The 18,142-nt window shown below is 43.8% G+C and overlaps 1 protein-coding gene across 1 annotated transcript in view; it reads right to left on the bottom strand.

Moving 5' to 3' along the window:
* Positions 1-8,526: 8,526 nt before the first annotated feature.
* PRICKLE2 (prickle homolog 2 (Drosophila)) overlaps positions 8,527-18,142 on the bottom strand; it is a 150,164-nt gene continuing 140,548 nt past the window's right edge. The window contains exon 9 of the mRNA XM_010851924.1: positions 8,527-14,681. Within this exon, the coding sequence (XP_010850226.1) occupies positions 13,807-14,681 (875 nt within the window). The 3' untranslated portion in view covers positions 8,527-13,806. The remainder of the gene's footprint in view (positions 14,682-18,142) is intronic.

Here is an 18,142-nt window from a genome sequence, read left to right as displayed (position 1 = left end):
GCTTGTTCAGACATATTTTCTAATCAACAACAGTCATGTAATTAGCACTCGACCCATGAAAGAAGAATACTGAAATATGATAATTTATCCCATTTGCTAATAAAAGTTTATTCCCGGGGAGCATTTTCCTGATCAATATAGATTTGCCTGTTCTTAAACCTTCACTTCCTAGTGATTATTGTTTCATTAAATCATAAACTGATTATAATTCCATGGCATGAACTCTTAACTTGGGTTTTTGCATTTTGAGCTGACAGTACTTGAAATGTTGATAGCTTCCTTGTGGAGTCCAAGGACACATTATTACTCTTTGAAACTGGAAAACACTATGCTTGGAGGTTTTTGTTTTTTCTTTAAGAAAAAAAAAACAACACCACAATTTAGGGGGAAATTCAGTAATGCAAACCTGATCTCAGCCACACGCACTAACAGGGAGCTTTGTGTGAAATTTTGCCCCACAGCAACTCAGCATTTGGAAGATAGGAGCGTTCATCTTCGAAGGACGTGAAGCCACGGAGGCAATGCACACATCCAAGTGTAGAAGGCTGAGCTCTGCTTTCCCTTCTCCCTTTTAATGTACTCAATCAGGAATTTTTAGGAATCTCCTTTTTAATATTCCTTCAAAATATTTTTTGAGGCTCTACTATATGTTAGGCCCCAAAGGAACAGGCTGCAAAAATAACTAGGATGCCTGGGCTCTTGTGGGATACAGGCTAAAATGGAGAAGAAGCATAAACTCACAAGTCCCAGGGAGCCCAAGGCAGAGATACATATTTCCAAGTGGCCAGGACCATCCTGGAGGATGAGGTGTAAGCTGAGCCCTGAAGAATGAGGAGTAGTCAGGCAGGTCAAGAACAGATAGAACAGGGAAGGTAGGCAGGGATGTATGAATTTTTAAGTGGATGGAACGGCAGGTCTGAAGGGCTGGATGCAAGGCAGAGTGTGCAGGGGGTGATGTGGAATGACCACTTGGCTGGACTTTAATACTGTTTTTTCATCATATGCACACTATGCTCATAGCTTATGTTCATGTCTGGACATCTCTCTGAGACAAAAAGAGCTGCAGACAGAGAAGTGTCAGATATGAGTCCTGGCCTGACCACAAAGGTTTCCTGGGTTATGGGCCCTGACCATAAGAATAGATACAGTGACTTTCAGGGTCATCCTCTTACCTGGTCTGAGACCACCAGTTGGATGGAATTCATACAGTCGATGAAGTCAGATGAAAAGACTACTGTGGTCCTGCAATTTTAGAGAAAAAATTCATCTAGTATCAGAGACTGCATAGTATGCGAGGAGTTTGGATATTTAGTAAAGCAAAGGGAAAAACAAAGCAGGGCAGAGTAGCTGATGGATTTGTATAATAAAGAGCAGGAGAGGGAACAGGGACTTCTGGACAGAAAAAGTCTGTGTACAGGGTATGTTTCAGGGTGGAAGAGACAGAACTGGTGGGAAAAGCTGGCATCCATGTACAGAATAATGAGGGGGAAGCCATGGAGAGAAAGAATTTTAAGATGCTTGCTATGCATTAAAAAATTCATCTCCTCCTTTGCCATTTTTTTGCAGGAAGGGGGAACCCCTTCCAGGGCCTGAAACAGGGCTCTTGTCTAACACTCAGAAATGAATTGTCCAAGGAGACACATGTACTGACAAAGCAAGAGATTTTATTAGGAAAGGGCACCTGGGTGGAGAGCAGCAGGGTAAGGAATCCAGGAGAACAGCTCTGCCATGTGGCTCGCAGTCTTGGGTTTTATGGTGATGGGATTAGTTTCCAGGTTGTCCTTAGCCAATCATTCTGACTCTGAGTCCGGTGCATGCCTTGTTTAGCCAAGATGAATGCCAGAGTAAAGGATTCTGGGAGGCGGTTGGACATGTGGTGTTTCCTTTTGACCTTTCCTGAACTCTTCTGGTTGGTGGTGGCTTATTAGTTCCGTGTTCCTTACCAGGACCTCCTGTCGTAAAACAACTCATGCAAATGGTTACTATGGTGCCTGGCCAGGGTGGGTGGTTTCAGCCACTGTGCTTCCCCTAAGCATTTCCTTCAGAGATAGTACAGGTTTGAAATACTGATTGGTATTTTTTGGTTCCTGAATTGTGCTTCTTTGAATGCAATACCTGGCTAAGACTGGGCCAATTGGAGGCCTAGGTCTGGAGAATGGTAGAAACTTTCACTTGAGATGGTTGCTCCAATTTAGTAAGTATGGTGTACCCGGCTGTTTAAAAATACAATTAATATATAACAATCCTGGTTCCTCCCCGTGGGATCTAAGAGAGTTGTTACAGGAGGTACATTTTGGGGTGTCTGTCCAGCCCATGACTTTCTCTATCTGAAAACTCTTTCCTTACCCACAAGAACTAGTACTTGACCAGCACGCTGGCACCAAGCAGTCACCCAATCTCCTCCAACAGTTGATTCAACCAGGAATGAGCATGTGACCCAAGTTGGGCCAATCAAGACAACTGAAGGGAAAAAGATTTAAAAATCGGGATAAAATTCTTTTTCTGACGTCTTTGTGGCTTTCTTCTTCCTGGTTCCAAGTTCTCAGGAAGGGGCTGCCCTCAATTCTTTCAAGACACACAGTCCCCTTCAAATAAATTCTCTGTCTCTTTCCATTATGCTCAAGTTACTTTGAAGTAAGCTTCAACCACCTAAAATCCAAAGTATGTGGCCTGAGACAATTGCCTTTTATGGTCCAAATTCCTCTAGCTATTGGGATCACTTTCTGGTACTTACAGTCTCCTGTGTCTGCTAACTTCTGTGTTAATGGTACAAAGCCGCCCATCAACCCTGATGATCTGTGTTATCTCCAGAATCAGCCAGCCTAGCAGGAAAACAAGTATCTGCTAGTACTATGTTGAGAAATCTGTTCTGCTGAGAACGATTGTGTCATTTAATGGCTTAACCATTTCCGGCTAAACTTCAGCCTGCGTTTGTCTTTGATTATTTTTCTATTGCATCTTCTCCTAAGGTTTCTTTCTTGGTGTCTTGCCTGGACATCTCTCTCAGACAAAACCAGCTGTGGTTAGAAGTCACCCTGACACTGGTTTTCCAAAGAGGCTGATGTTTTTCGGTCTGGGCCATTAGGAAACCTGTGTACTTTACACATATGGTGAATGAACATGTGAGAAGCAGACCCTTCCAGACTGAAGCTCTGTCACACAAGCTGCATGCATTTAGCACAGAAGGGCTCCCTCATAGGAGGTGAAGGACTCCCCGTGATGAGAGAGGCTCTGAGCAGTTTTTCCTAACGGGTCTTCCCAGATCCCTAGATGTCTACGAAAAATTCAGTTTCCCAGGCTTTGCTGAATCAGACTTTCTAGGGATGGGGCCAGGGACTCTGGATATTTAATAACCTACCTAGGTAATTTTGATCTGTGAAAGCCACTGGCTACATGAGCCAAGAGTAGCAATTCTCTAATCCTAACTTAATTGTTAGATGGCATTTTACAATTAGCTTGAAACAGAGCAGGACCCTAAAGTCCTTCTCCACTCCCATCCCTATGCCCTCTGCCTGTCTTGTGTCTGTTAAAAAGAAAGACAAAAACAAAAAACCTTGGTCAAAGAATAAAATTAACCAGAGAAGTGAGAAAAAGCAGACACAAAGGAAAATAGTCAAACAAGACAAAATAATAGTTTACTTGTTAAACAAAATAAGAACTTTAGATCCTCCTCAATGGCTATAGATACTATTCTGGGCCATATCCTTTGAGCTGTTTTGTAGATAATGAAACTCCCATTAGGTGGAAGAGGCTAACTCCCTGATGACCAGACTGTAGCCATGACATATGCTGCCACAATTCTGAGAAACAGCCTCAAACAAATGGAAATAAACTGACCCTGGAACTGAAGATTAACTATACTTGAATCAAGATGACGCTGGTCAAACAACCGATGAGCAGTTTCATCGGCGTTGTCTCTGCCTGTAGCCCGTCCCTCTGCCTGTACACCCTTGAAACTCTCCTCTAAAACTCTTGTCCACTGACTGTCGGTGGGGGGATTGGGGGTGGGATTCTGCCTTTGGACATGTCTGCCCTTTCCCCTTGCTATTACCAGACTCCTAGATAAAGCAAACTTTCCTTCCCACCAACCTATCGTCTCAAGCATAGGCTTTTAGGTAACGAGCAGCCAGACCACACTTTGCATAACAAGCAAATGCTGTGCATCACTCCACGTATCTCTTTGATATACAGTGATATATATCTCTCAGAAAAAGTAAAGTCAGTTAAACTAAATTTCTTTGTTTGAAGACTGTCATTCCTAGGCAAGAGTGAATATACCTGAGAGCCTTCAAAACTGGATTCTCAACTCCAGGCTCAGATCTCTCCATCCTGACCAAAGGCCTTGTGACTCAGCTTCTTTAGGAGTGGGTGAGCTTGGGTGACCTGTTCCTAGCTACATCAGACTGAAATAGAGGGTCATGCTGAAGGAGCAGATTCTGGGATTTCCCTGCTGGGTCAGTGGTTAAGAACCCATCTGCCAATGCAGGGAACTCGGGTTCAATTCCTGGTCCAGGAGATTCTACATGTCACGGAGCCACCAAACCCTTGTATCACAACTACTGGGGCAGCAGAGAATAGATGGTTAGATAGCATCATTGATTCAATGGATATGATTTTGAATAAACTCTGGGAGATAGTGGAGAACAAAGGAGCCTGGTGTGCTGCATACATGGGGTCACAGAGAGTTGGACACGACTTAGTGACTGACTAACACAACTACTGAGCCCATGCGCTTAGAGCTCATGCTCCACAATGAGACGTCTGCTCACCACAACTAGAGAAAGCCTGCACACAGCAATGAAGACCCAGTGCAGCTTTTAAAAGCAGATTCTGGGGTTCGAGCCCAGATCCACTGAATTGGAACCTCTGTGGGAGACTTGCATTATTAACTCTGCAGGCATTTCTTAACTATTGTCAAGATTCAGGCCTTTTTGGGGTGTCGCAAAATCCTACTAAATGCTCACGTTAGAAGACAATGAACACTCTCAGACAAGATACTAATGATATCCAGTTTCTGCCATCCTTTCTCTTTGGGTGGGATATAGTAGTAAAAACAGCGGCAGCAGCAACCACCACCACCACCACCACATATTTCAAGCTCTTACAATGGCAGACACAGTGCCAAGAGCTTCACGTGCATTATTCCAATAAACCCAAACGACAATCCCACTATGCTCACGTTAGATAAAACCCAAGACAACAGAGAGGACGCGGGCATTTCCCAAGAGGACCCAACTAGCAAGTGGTTGAGATGGGACTGAAAACAAACGCGGAGTGGGGCAAAACAAAAGGTGTTGCAGCTGGCATTCAGAAGTCATCCTTCATGGCTGAATTAGGGTTGCGAGGAACACTTCAGTGCAAAGAGCAGCCTGCGCAGATATGTAATGTGACAGTACGTAAACACAGGGAGTGTGTGAAGGACCAAAATCCTGCAACAATCCTAGAGCAGCACCTCCAAGGAAGGAACTGGCATCTGTGTGGAGGTGAGGGAGTCGTGGGGACCAGGTCCTCGGGGTCATTTCACATCTCTGTGCTCGTGTCCATCTTTGCTCTTGGACCTGTTCTCAGCTGGACCTTCTGCTTTCCTTATCTTCTTCTGCTTTCCTTGTCTTCTCCTTCCTCATCCTTTACATCCTTCATTTTATCGTGATGTGCACTGACCGGACTCCACCAGCCCACTCTCCCGACACATTCTCTTAGCTTCACCTCCACTGCCTCTTGGAATTTTTGTTTTCATTTTATTGCGGTATAGCTGATTTACAATGTTGTGTTCATTTCTATACAGAAAGTGATTCAGTAACACATACATACATGTATATATATATACACATACACACATTATTTTTCATATTTTTTCATTATGGTTTATTATAGGATACTAAATATACTTTCCTGTGCTATACAATAGGACCTTGTTGTTCATCCATTCGTATATGATAGCTTTTATCTGCCTATCCCAAACTCCCAATCCATCCTCCCTCTGTCTTGGCAACCACAAGTCTGCTCTCCACGTCGATGAGTCTTTTCATGGGTAAGTTCGCTGGTGTCATAGTTTAGATTCCACATGTGATATTAGATGGTATTTGTCTTTGTCTAAATTACTTCACTTAGTATGATAATCTCTGGGTCCATTCATGTTGCTGCAAATGACATTATTTCACTCTCTTATGGCTGAGTAATATTTTATTCTATATAGATACCACACCTTTAAAAATTGCATTAATTTTCACTAGTAGCAAAATTTGATTATGATTTGTGTATTGTCACCACAGTTTCTTTTTTTAACTGTTTGTTTTGTAGTGGAGCATAGCCTATTAATAATGTTGTGATAGCTCCACATGAACAGCGAAGGGACTCATCATACATATACACTTATCCATTGTCCCCCAAACTCTCCTCCCATCCAGGCTGCCACATAACCTTGAGCAGAGTTCCATGTGCTATACAGTAGGTCCATGTGCCACACAGTTGGTTATCCATTTTATAGCAGTGTATACCATACCTTCTTTATCCATTCCTCTGCCCATGGACATTTAGGTTGGTTTCAAGTCTTGGCTATTGTAAACAGCGCTGCAATGAACACTGCAGTGCATCTGTCTTTTCAAATTACAATATTGTCCAGATATATGCCCAGGAATGGGATTGTAGGATCATATGGCAACTATATTTTTAGTTTTTTTGAGGAACCTCCATACTGTATTCCATAGGGGCTGTGCCAATTTACATGGAATTTCTTAATTTACCTTGAGAGAGAGAAGCTGATTGGTCCACTTTATGACGTCATGCTAGGTCACTTACAGATTATGGGTTGGCTGCCATTCTTGATTCCTATCGTTTTGTTGAGGCACAGAAAGAGGGGGCTCATATAGTGAAACCATGGTTGCCTGATGGGCATGCTCTCCAGGAGGGTGTGTGAGCAGAACACACACAGTCACTGCCATCTCTAAAGCCTTCATCCAAAGGCTCTCAGAAGGGCTTATAACTCCCATCTGCAGCTCCCAAGTCCTTGTGCTTAGGGTGGGTGGGACTACTTACTGTTCCAGATTTCTCATCTAGTAGAAAGTCAAGTTCACAAACTTCTTTAGGATAGGGATCTTTGCTTTGTATATACTGCTGTTTTCTAAGTGCCCAGCACAGAGCAGGTTCTCAATAACATTTGCTGAGTGAATGAATAAACAATATTGTAGTATCCAGCAGCTCCAAAATGTTGTGAATCAGACATGCGGAAATCTAATTTACATGCTGCTTTGGTCTTGGCTCCCAGACAGTATTAATAGCATCCTAACCAGAAAACAGCCATGCATAGAACTCTTCACACAATCCACTTATTATTTGCTTAGAAGTGAATACAAATATTTTCAGCCATCTGCTGGTTTCAATTCCTGCTAATAAGTGAAAATTAACTGTGTGGCCCAGGGTTGAAGTCAGTTTTAAGAATCCTCAAGGAATGAAGATACTAAGAAGGTACAAAGCATTTTAACTGGTGATTCTCAACCAGCAGTGCTTTCTGTCCTCAGGGGACACTCAGCTAAGGGTGGAGATTTTTTTTTTTTTAAATCATGGTAAAATAAAGATAACATAAAATGTGCCACTGTTGAACGTACAGTTCAGTAGTAAGTACACTTACATTGCTGTACAACAAATCTCCAGAATTCTCATCTTGGAAAGAGAAAATGTATACTCGAAGATCTTCCCAGGAGCTCTTATCAGTCCCAGGCGACCACTTTGTGCCTGTGAATTTAACCACTTTAGGTAGCTTGTAAAGGCAGAATTACACACATCTTTTTGTGACTGACTTATTTCACCCAGCTTAGGGTCCTCAAGTTTATCCATGTTGCAGCATATGTCATAATTTCCTCCCTTTCAAAGGATGAAGAACAATTCATTGTACGTTTGGATCACATTTAGCTTATCCACTCATCATCAGTGGACATTTGGGTTGCCTCTTTTAGCTATTGTGAATGATGCTATCAACACGGGTGTACTAATTATCTCTTTGAAGCCCAGTTTTCAATTATTTTGGGTATATACCCAGGAACAGAATTGCTGGATCATATGGTAGTTCTTTTTTTAATTTTTTTGAGGAACTACCATACTGTTTCCACAGAAGATGCACTGCTTTATATTTTTACCAGTAGTGCAAAAGTGTTCCAGCTTCTCCCCATCCATGCCCATACTTGTTACTTTCTTTTTCCTTCTTCGTTTTTAAAAAAATACCCTAATGGGTGTGGTGGGAGCAAACATTTTTAGTTGTCACAACTTGGGGCATCTAATAAGCACAGGTCAGCAATATTGTTAAACATCCTACTATACGCAGGATGGTTCTATGCCGCAAAGAATGGACTGGACCAAAATGCAGATAGTGCCCAGGTTGAGAAATCCTGATCTGAACAATCAGGTTCATCTTTCATACCAAATCTCACCTCTCCTGACATGTGCACCTTCTCTATTCCTTTGCTCAGATGCTCAAAGGCAAAGACTTCCAAAAACCTAGAAAGTAATGGAAGACTGAGAAGAACGGCAACATTTCGTTTATTCAAATTTTATTGGAAGTTTACAAATGTATTACAGACATCAGTAAAACATCATATCCATTTCACAGGGCACGGATCTCAAGCAAAGTGTTCACAACAGTCTCTGGCAGAGCCCACACCAAAGGTCCACTGCAGACCTTCTAAACAAATAGCTTGACACCCGACACACAACACAGACTCTGGTGTGCCTTACCTTCTCAGGCCCTTTGAGGTTTTGTTTACGCGCTTGGAATTAAAGCAGAAGATGGACAAAATGATCCTGTATAGGAAAGAATGCGTTTCGGAGCAGGAGAACTGCCGAGGTCCTCATCTGCTAGGGAAAAAGGAGGACCCACAGGCCTTAGAATGTGAAGTCAGGGTCCAGGATAGAACCAAATACTTTATGGAGAAACATGGAAATTAACTAGAAAGGCTTGAGTAATTCTCTCTGAAACATTTAAGAAGGCCTGGTCAGCGACCTATGGAACATCAATGGCCAAATACTTGGTAGGGTGAGGGACATCTCAAAACTCTCAGGATAGAATAAGACACTCCCCCTACCCTCTCATGGATTCTGTATCTAAACCACAGAAGTAATTTCTAACACAATGTTAGATTCCTGTTGGACAAGCCAGTTTGGGGAAAGTTATAAGCAGGAAGTAAGCTTATAAACTAGTACAGCCCCCAACAGTAAGTCATGCTTTCTGGGAGTCTTGTATTGAAGGAACTTCTATTTTGAGAAAATGGAAAAAGACTGCAATCTTTTTTCAACTCTAACCTTGATGACTGCTTCCCAGTAGTCAGACAAGCAGGCTCTGGTGTCTGCTGAGGCCCCAAAGGGACTGACCACTGGAGGCAAGACAAAAACTCTCTTCATTTCCATGTCTCTCATGCTTTAAGAAACATACCTCAAAAGGCAGCAATCTGGAACTGCCTTCAAGATTGGCAGAGGAGGCTTGGCTGAGTTCTGTACCTGGAATGCTGTCCGCAGAGTCCTTGTCAAAGCCCTGAAGGTGCTAAACAGTTGCTGATAGCAACCCTTCTGGCATGAAATCCTCAGATGACTGATTTCAACGTCCACTTTCCTTTGTCAAAGATAGCTCCTCCTTCTTATGCATTAGCATTTGGTTTCTGTTAGAGAGAAATATGCAAAGAGCACTTCTCCTTGGAATTTAAGTATTTGTGTTGTTCTTTATTAGAAGGTGGGACTAGAAAAGAATGGGACGGACTCTTATCTTACCTCTGCGAAATGGCAAACACAGATTGCTTATAACTGGCCAAGAATCCAAAAATGGAAAAGGAGGCCAAAGAGATTTTTGTTTAGTCTAAAGAAGTCAGCCTCCTTTAGCATCTGCAATACGGGGCATAGGGATTGGCATCGCACAATGATTTATGGATGATGCTTCCTGAATAGATGGTGAACTGTTTTGGGAAAACGGCAAAAGAGCCCAGGGTAGAAACACAAGGAAGAATCAGTTCACGAGTAAGATTTGTTATCAGACAAAGCAAATCCATTCGGATCAACTGGTCCTGGCTGGCTAGAGTGTTGCAAAGATTTCTGAGGCTGCATCCACGCTCTCTGAAGGGGTACCCTGGTTCTATCTGCCCACAGTATAGGTATGGCAGAGACATCCCCACCTGAACTCAACAATGGCTAGTGGTACCCAAGAAGCAGAAAGCTATTGCAGAAGAGGAAAATATAATCTTGTTGTATTGAAGAAACATCCTATAGAATGGGACAAGGGGAAGAAAAAGAGCTACCCTCAGTTGCCATATGAGAAATGACAAACTGCTTGTTTGTGGGGCTGGCGGAGGGTGGACAGAAGGTGAATATAGGTGGACAGGGCCAAACAACCAACTCTAAAAACCACCCCCATCCTTGAACATTGGCAAAAACTGAGAAGTATGTTTTTGGTTTCCCTGACCTCACTTACCTTCACACTTGGTAGAAATCCCAGAATGCTATGACAGATGGGAGGCTACCTGAATGCCACCAGCCTGCTAAGAAATTTGCTCATAGTATCAAGGTTGATATGCACTGGCAGGGCCATTCAGAAAACTGTCACTGACTTCTAACTTGGGAAAGGGCCAGTTCTGTTGCCAATGAACTGAGCAGCAACAGGAAATGAAATGAACGCTAAAGTGTGGTTTTATCCAAAAGATAAGAAGATCAATACGAGGAGAGGTAGGAAGAAAAACCAAACCAAAGCATGAGAGAAGAAAATCAACAGGGAAAAGATTTACTTTTCTAAACACAGTCTATTAAAGATCAAATGATGATCTAAGAAGAGATGACTGCAAGCCCCAGCCGTGGAGGAAAGCTTGACTAAGTAAGAGCTTCTGGTGATGATCACGTAAGGACCAGATCCGGCCTCATAAAGGAATGTGCTGAATTTTGGGGAATGGGATTCTGGGATGTTGGGTGTAAATTATCACTAAGAGGCAGAATTCCCAACACAGTGATGACCTGCCCTCTCTCGGGCATTCCCTTGGAGGTTCCATCCTTGCAATGAGGATTTACCTGGCCTCTGCCAGCAATCTCCACAGGGTGCCTGGCTGCATCTAGGGTGGGGAGGAGGCATCTGCAGTGGTGGACAAGATGGAGGTGATCTTGCTTTTTCGACTGCAAGCCCTAAGGCTTCTATCTCACCACACTCCAGCTCTGGCCAGTTCAGCTGATGGACATTCCCTGGGCAGCTAGATCTGAAACTGCTTATTCCTCTCATCCCTTTGCATATTGCTCAGTTGCCAGTGTCTAGGGCACTTTCTTCTTTCTGCTGATGGTGGTCAAAGCCTCATTGGGGAAATGTTAAGAGGTACTCTTAAAAGGACAGATTAAGAAAACAACGTTTACTAGGAGAATTTCTTTCCTTGCATTCCAGGCCACGGAAGACAGACATTATTTTCGGTTATTTGCTAAGTTAAATGATCTACTTTTTGTCTCTCTTTTCTTTTTCCAAAATGCCTTTCTATTCTCATCAATCCAGAAACTTAGAACTCCAAATTGGACTCGCCCGGTTTCTACCAGAAACCTGCCACGTTGGTAGCGTGGTGGTATACATTATGTCTTTATCAGTTTGCCAAGCAGTTTACAAACTCACTATACAAACTTAATAGAGTTAATTCTCCAGAGGCTTGGATAATTAATGAAGCATTTAGATATGAAGAAAGCATGCGGAAAACAGCCACAACCAACATTTGCATCGCTTTTTCAAAAACATCAGTGACAATGACAAATGTCATATAAATACCTGAAAAGCAAATTATTTTAATACATCCTGAATGGAGTGCCACTTCCACATCCTTTACAGCCTTCCTTCCCCAGACCCATGTGGGATGGTGTCTAAAAAGCCACTTTCCACATCCTCTGCATAAGAAAACACGAGAAAATATTAACTACTATACTGAAAAGAGACCAGGCTCACCTCACCATGGCAGATGGCCACTGAGACGCACTGCACACTACACTGACAGTACATCTCACTACAGGTGGGCCCCCCAATGGGTCACTTCACCCACAATCCATGAAGGGAAGGAGGAGAATGGAAGCAAAAGCAAGCGCTTCACTCTTAACCGAAGCTAGGTAGGAGGTTTTAGTTTACTATAAACAACACAACCGTTAAATGTCTTCTTTAAGCACACTCACTTGTGAGCTCATTTTCTATCTGACCGACGGTCCCCAAAGTTCAAAACGGAAACCTCTCTTTCAGCAACATCTGTTTTCCAGAACCATAACACAAAATCTCCTGAGCGGCTCAATCTTTCTGGGCAACCCAGATACTCTGGTTATAGAATGAGTTAAACTGGGTTTTGTTTTTTTTTCCCACCAGCACCAGGGGTTGTTCAAAGGTGGTTCTCACCTCTCCTATACTTCATTTCTGGAAGTTCTTCTTTGCTCTGACTTTCCTTCATATTCCCCTTCAGCCTCTACCCTTGATCTGTGGGTTGGATTCTTGTACCCTTCGGCCTCGGCAGCTTGCTGCCTGCCATCCCCTCGAAGTCAAAGCTTTGATGCATCCTTCCACGCCTGCAGGTCTGTGTACCTGACGTGAGTGCTGAGCGGGTGGAAGCGGCCCTCCATCTCCACATATGACCTACGACCTAGAAAGCACCGTCACTCCCAGAGCCCCTCGGAACCTTTCTGGCCTGAATTTCCCAAAGCTGAAGTTCATTTGCGCTGAGGACAACCGGTTGTCAGGCTAAGGCAGCTGTTCTGTCTGCCTTGGTAAAGGAAAGCGGATAATACAATCCAGGAAACGAGCACCAGGAAATAATGCCACACTCAAAACAATGTCATGCTGACATCACACAACGGCACCACGCACAGTCACTTTTGTTTTCCCCACAGGACAGATCAATGGTGAGCAACGTCAGTGTTTCCAGCGGGGATGGCATTTTTCACGGAACTTGACTGACACTGGTTGGTTTTTCTAATTGGCAGAAGTTACGTTGGCAATTATAAAAAAAAAAAAAAATTACTACCACTTTGTAGAGAAGAGATTCTACTGAGGGTGGGAGCAGACTTAAGGATGGCTCCTTAAGATGGATGGAGCGTCAAATGTTTTGGGTGTAACAGGTAATTTGTGAGGTTTTTTTTAGCCACAAAAAGCCAAATTGAATAAAATCCTTTGAAAAAGGTCTCACTGACATGTAACAAATTTGTATAGAAAAAAGAAAAGAAAAAAAAAAAAAAGTGGTCCTGGACCACCCTGTAATACTACTCAAAAGACAATGCTAGACGTGCATGCAAGGCTCCACTGAGTCCTACGATATAGAAATTCCTTTGATATTACAAAATACAAAAATATTTTATCAGAACTCTCATTTACATTGCATTTACAATGGACATGTAAATAACTTAGTGTGGGGTCCTGGCTAATAAACAAATTACTTACTGGAAAAAGGATCCTAAAAGGAAGAAAACCAGAGAGGCTATATATATATATGTGTGTGTGTGTGTGTGTATGTATATATATATAAGCGAGCAGGAAACAATTTTGCCATCTTGCCAGTGGCAACTCAACACAGACGGTCGGAGAAAGAGGTGACCAACCCTGGCCTCCGTTGAGCCTACAGCGTTTCCAAAGTGAAATGTGCAAATAATGTTCAACATGCCAAGAACTGTGACTACCTATGGAGTCAATAGGTAACCTTGCCTCCATCAAGGGAGAGCTCCTCTCATCTCTCCCTGGAACCCCCCACCCCCAAAGCGCTTTAAAATTTCCAACAGTGCAAGTTTCTGAATCTACATTCTTAGCTCCCATCTTCCCCCACTCCCTGACTCCCCATTGGATTAAGAAATGATACAGTTTTTGCTCTTCTGTCTTTTCCTGCTGTGCAACTGTCCCCTGCCACCTAGTGTGGAAGACTTGGGGAGGCCATAGGAGCTGTATTTGTGCAGTAACTCATCACTGGTGACATATCGAAGGTGGGCGGGCTGGGGGATGGGTTCTCCTAGGAAATAGCCCTCGTTGTCAGATTCGGAGGAGGAGGAGCAGGTGGAACACCAATCGTACTCAGCGAAGTAGGGGCCCCAGCGCTCCCCAAAGGCATTCTGCAGAGCCAGGTCCGACACGGTCCGGGGGCACCGGCCATACAGGTCCCGCCGGGACCCCTGGCCCAGGCTCTCCTGGAAGCTCCGCTGGCGCACGAACTGATCATAGTCCTCCCTGGCTCTCAGGGGGGGTCTCTCCTTTAACTGAGAGAGGGCCTCGCGCTCGCCGGCCAGGTGGAGGGCGTTGTCTGAGCGAGAGCGTCGGGATCGCCGAGACCGGTGGGGCCGAAAGCGGCGGTTGTCTTCGCGCGAACTGGCTCTCCTCCGCGTGCGCTCGCTCATGGGCTGGATCCTCACGCCCTCTGCCCCCGGCAGCTTGCTGCCCGCCATCCCCCCATCGAAATCAAAGCTCTGATGCATCCTTCCGTGCGCCTGCAGGTCTCTGTACCTGATCGGGGTGCTGAGCGGGTGGAGGTTGCCCTCCATCTCCTGGTACTGCTGAGCGGACAGCAGGCTGCGAACCGACTCAGCGCTGCGGAACTGCATGGACGAGTTCAGCGTGCCCATGTTGCTCAGCTTCTCGGACACATTCATCCCAGAGTCTTTGCTGAGATCTGGCATGGAAAACCGAGAGAGGTGCTCCTGGCGCTTGGCGCCACCATCCGCGGAGAGGCCTGAGGGAGACAGAGGAGAGGTTCACGGAAGTTAATACAAATGTGCAGTGATGAGGATTCCATCGCCACGGGTCACCGAAACGGTCATCTAACCAGGGTCGCTGCAAACCGTCACACAGTTGTACTCTGCACAAAAGCTTGCTCAGCAAGTATGTAGGAGGGCTCTCCCCACTGTCAGTGGGCCAGCGTCCACCTAGAGGGGGCACCTGGTTAAAAAGCTTTTTTTTTTTTGACTAGTCATGCCTCCAAAGTTTCATCAAAATTACTTAGGAGCCTTTCGGTGTATCTTATATACAAGGTTTCCTCTGTTCAGAATTTCACTTTCCAAAGTGCTTCAATCACCTCTTTGGTTCTAATGATGATTTATCTATAAGTTCTCTGGACAAAGAACCTTTAAGCTTCAGAGGCAGAGCCATGCCCAAATACTTCCTAGCAACACTGAGCCTAGAGCCGAGTCCTATAGTACTGGACCACCTCACTTCCACCTTTGCTGCTGCTGCTAAGTCGCTTCAGTCGTGTCCGACCCTGTGCGACCCCGGAGACGGCAGCCCACCAGGCTCCCCCGGCCCTGGGATTCTCCAGGCAAGAACACTGGAGTGGGTTGCCATTTCCTTCTCCAATGCGTGAAAGTGAAGTCGCTCAGTCGTGTCCGACTCCTAGCGACCCCATGGACAAGAGTACTGGAGTGGGTTGCCATTGCCTTCTCCGCACTTCCACCTTTAGCCTCCAGTAATTTCCTGGTCTGCCTGCTGTCCCTTGGCCTCTATCCCAGATATCTTGAAAACCAACTGACTCCCTGGAAGTAGACAGAGGGATATTTATCCTCTCAGGCTGTTTAGTAGATGACTGTTCCAAGATTCCAAACAGACACCTAGCAGTCAGAGATGTCAGTAGGACTCTGGGGTGGGGATGGGGGCAAGCAGTGATCCTAATGCTCTCGAACAGCAGGAGCCCTGCAATCCTGACGTGCTGTCACTGCCATCATTGAGACTAAAAGCAATTTGAAGGTAGGAGGAGATTCTGGACTTGAGTAACTTACATTTTGTCCATTTAAAAACAGCACTCTTTCTAAAAAAAAAGCAGTTTAAGAATGGACCAGGTGGCAAAATCTCAGCATTTCTTGATCATTATCAATGAAAAAGAACAGCAATTCTGTCATTTCTGGTCACAGGCGACATGTCTTTGAATTGCACTGGCCCATTATAACCCCTCCCACTGATTACTCCTCCCCACCTACTGGGGCCAACGACTTTCTCTCCCCGCACAAAACTAATGTTATGAGCACTGTGAAACACTACTTAGCAGTGTGTGTGTGTGTGTGTGTGTGTGTGCGCGCGCACGTGCGCGCTCAGTCACGTCCGACTTTTTGCAACCCCAAGGACTGTAGCCCGCCAGGCTCCTCTGTCCCTGGGATTCCCAGGCAAGAATACTGGAGTGGGTTGCCATTTCCTTCTCCAGGAGATCTTCCCGACCCAGGGATCGAACCCACATCTCTTCAGTCTGCTGCACTAGCAGTTAGGTTCTTTACCATGAATGCCATTGGGAAGCAATACCTACTAAAGCTAAATATGTTGTTGTTATTTTAGTTGCAAAGTCATGTCTGACTCTTTTGTGACACTATTGACTGTAGCCCGCCAGGCTCCTCTGTCCATGGTATTTCCCAGGCAAGAATACTAGCGTGGGTTGCCATTTCCTTCTCCAGGGGATCCTGCCAACCCAGGGATCAATCCTGCGTCTCTTGCATTGGCAGGCAAATTCTTTACCACTGAGCCACCTGGGAAGCCCAAAACTAAATATACATACATATATGTATGTGTGTGTATGTATATATATGAATTATGAATCAGTTGCTTTAAATACTTGTGTTACTTTTTTTGGTGATCTTAGTGTACTCATTTCTGTTGGGTATATAACCAGAGTGGAGATTCTATGCTTTCTTTTTATTTATTTATTTATTAAACTGTAGCATAATTGATTTACAATGATTCAGGTGTTTAGCAAAGTGATTCTGTTAAATATTGTTTCATATATATATAAATTCTTTCTAGACTCTTCACATATATACAGATATATATAAATTATATATTCTAATATATAATTCTTTTCCAATGCAGGTTACTGTAAGATATTGAATACAGTTCCCTGTCCTTGTTGTTCTGTAACTTTCCATTGCCACTCCTGATTACATGCCCAATGGAAATCAGTTTATGGGTCCAAAAAATGCACAAGGGTATTAAGTGAAGCTTTCCTTATATTAGTCCAGAACCAGAAACAATTTAAATGTCAGTTAACAGGAGAAAGGATAAATAAATTGTGGTATTTTCTACATTCCCCATTATAAGGATTTAGACAGGACTTTTTTGGAGAAATGGATAATTCCAGGATTGGAGAAAGGAAGGACAAAGATGAGCGTGGAACATCTTGTTATGTACTGAAAGGTAAGGAAGTGTTTAAGACTGAAAAATGAAGGGGGGAGGTTTTCAGAAGAACACAGGTCCCAACTTCAAAGGGATCCCACCAGCTAAAGCTGAGCAATTTGAGCATTAAAACTATAATGATTTATAAACCACTGGAAAAATTAGAATTCCTGAATCCATACTGATAACAAATAAAAACACCAATAAATAAATGGGGGAAAGAGTGGGTTTTGTGTACAACAGAATGGGGTGCACATACAGAAAGAGTACTGGATTTGGAAGATCATCATTTTCTAACTATTATAGGTAAAGACTGGCTCATGCAAGATGTGAAATCTGCTCAACTTGGGTAAATTTTGCTTGGAGAGCAGGATACTTGCACGGTGTCAATGTTTCCCCACATATTGCTTATCCTCTGTAAGGCAAAATTAAGTAACTCTGCAGAGGAGAAATCAGGCAACACTGTTGACTACCTCCATTACCAATGAGTTTCCATCACCATCATGCCCCTCCCGATGGGGTGGTTGAAGGAGGACACACTACTGCTGCAGTGTTCCATCAAGAACGCACACACCCTGAATGGATGCAGGAGGAAAGACCAGATAAGCCCCACATGAGGACTATTCTATGAAGAAGAAAAAGCACTGTTTGTTTTTTTTTCTTTTTTAAAGAAAATCCAGTATCATAAAAGACAAAGACTGAGTCAACATTCTAGACTAAAGGATCTTAAGGAATCACAGCAACTATACACAATCCCTAATCCTGGACTGGAATCTGCACTGAAGCAAAAAATAAACACTGTAATGGATTATTTCTCCTAAATGGCAAAAATTGGGACATAGGGCCAACTGATCAATGCATTATGTTAAATTTTCTGTGGTTAACTGATAATTGGGATCATGTTTGAGAAGAAACTTATTCTTGGGAAATACACATGGAAGTATACGGTAGTAAATGGCCAAGATAGGTGCAACTTGCTATCAAGTGGTTCAGAAATACATTGTGTGTGTGTGTATGTGTGTGTGTGTGTGTGTATGTGTGTGT

This window comes from Bison bison, unplaced genomic scaffold (assembly GCF_000754665.1).
Source record: "Bison bison bison isolate TAMUID 2011002044 unplaced genomic scaffold, Bison_UMD1.0 scf7180017864304, whole genome shotgun sequence".
NCBI lineage: Eukaryota > Metazoa > Chordata > Mammalia > Artiodactyla > Bovidae > Bison > Bison bison.
Note: the sequence above shows the minus strand (reverse complement) of the source record. Positions and strands in the feature narration are given on the sequence as shown.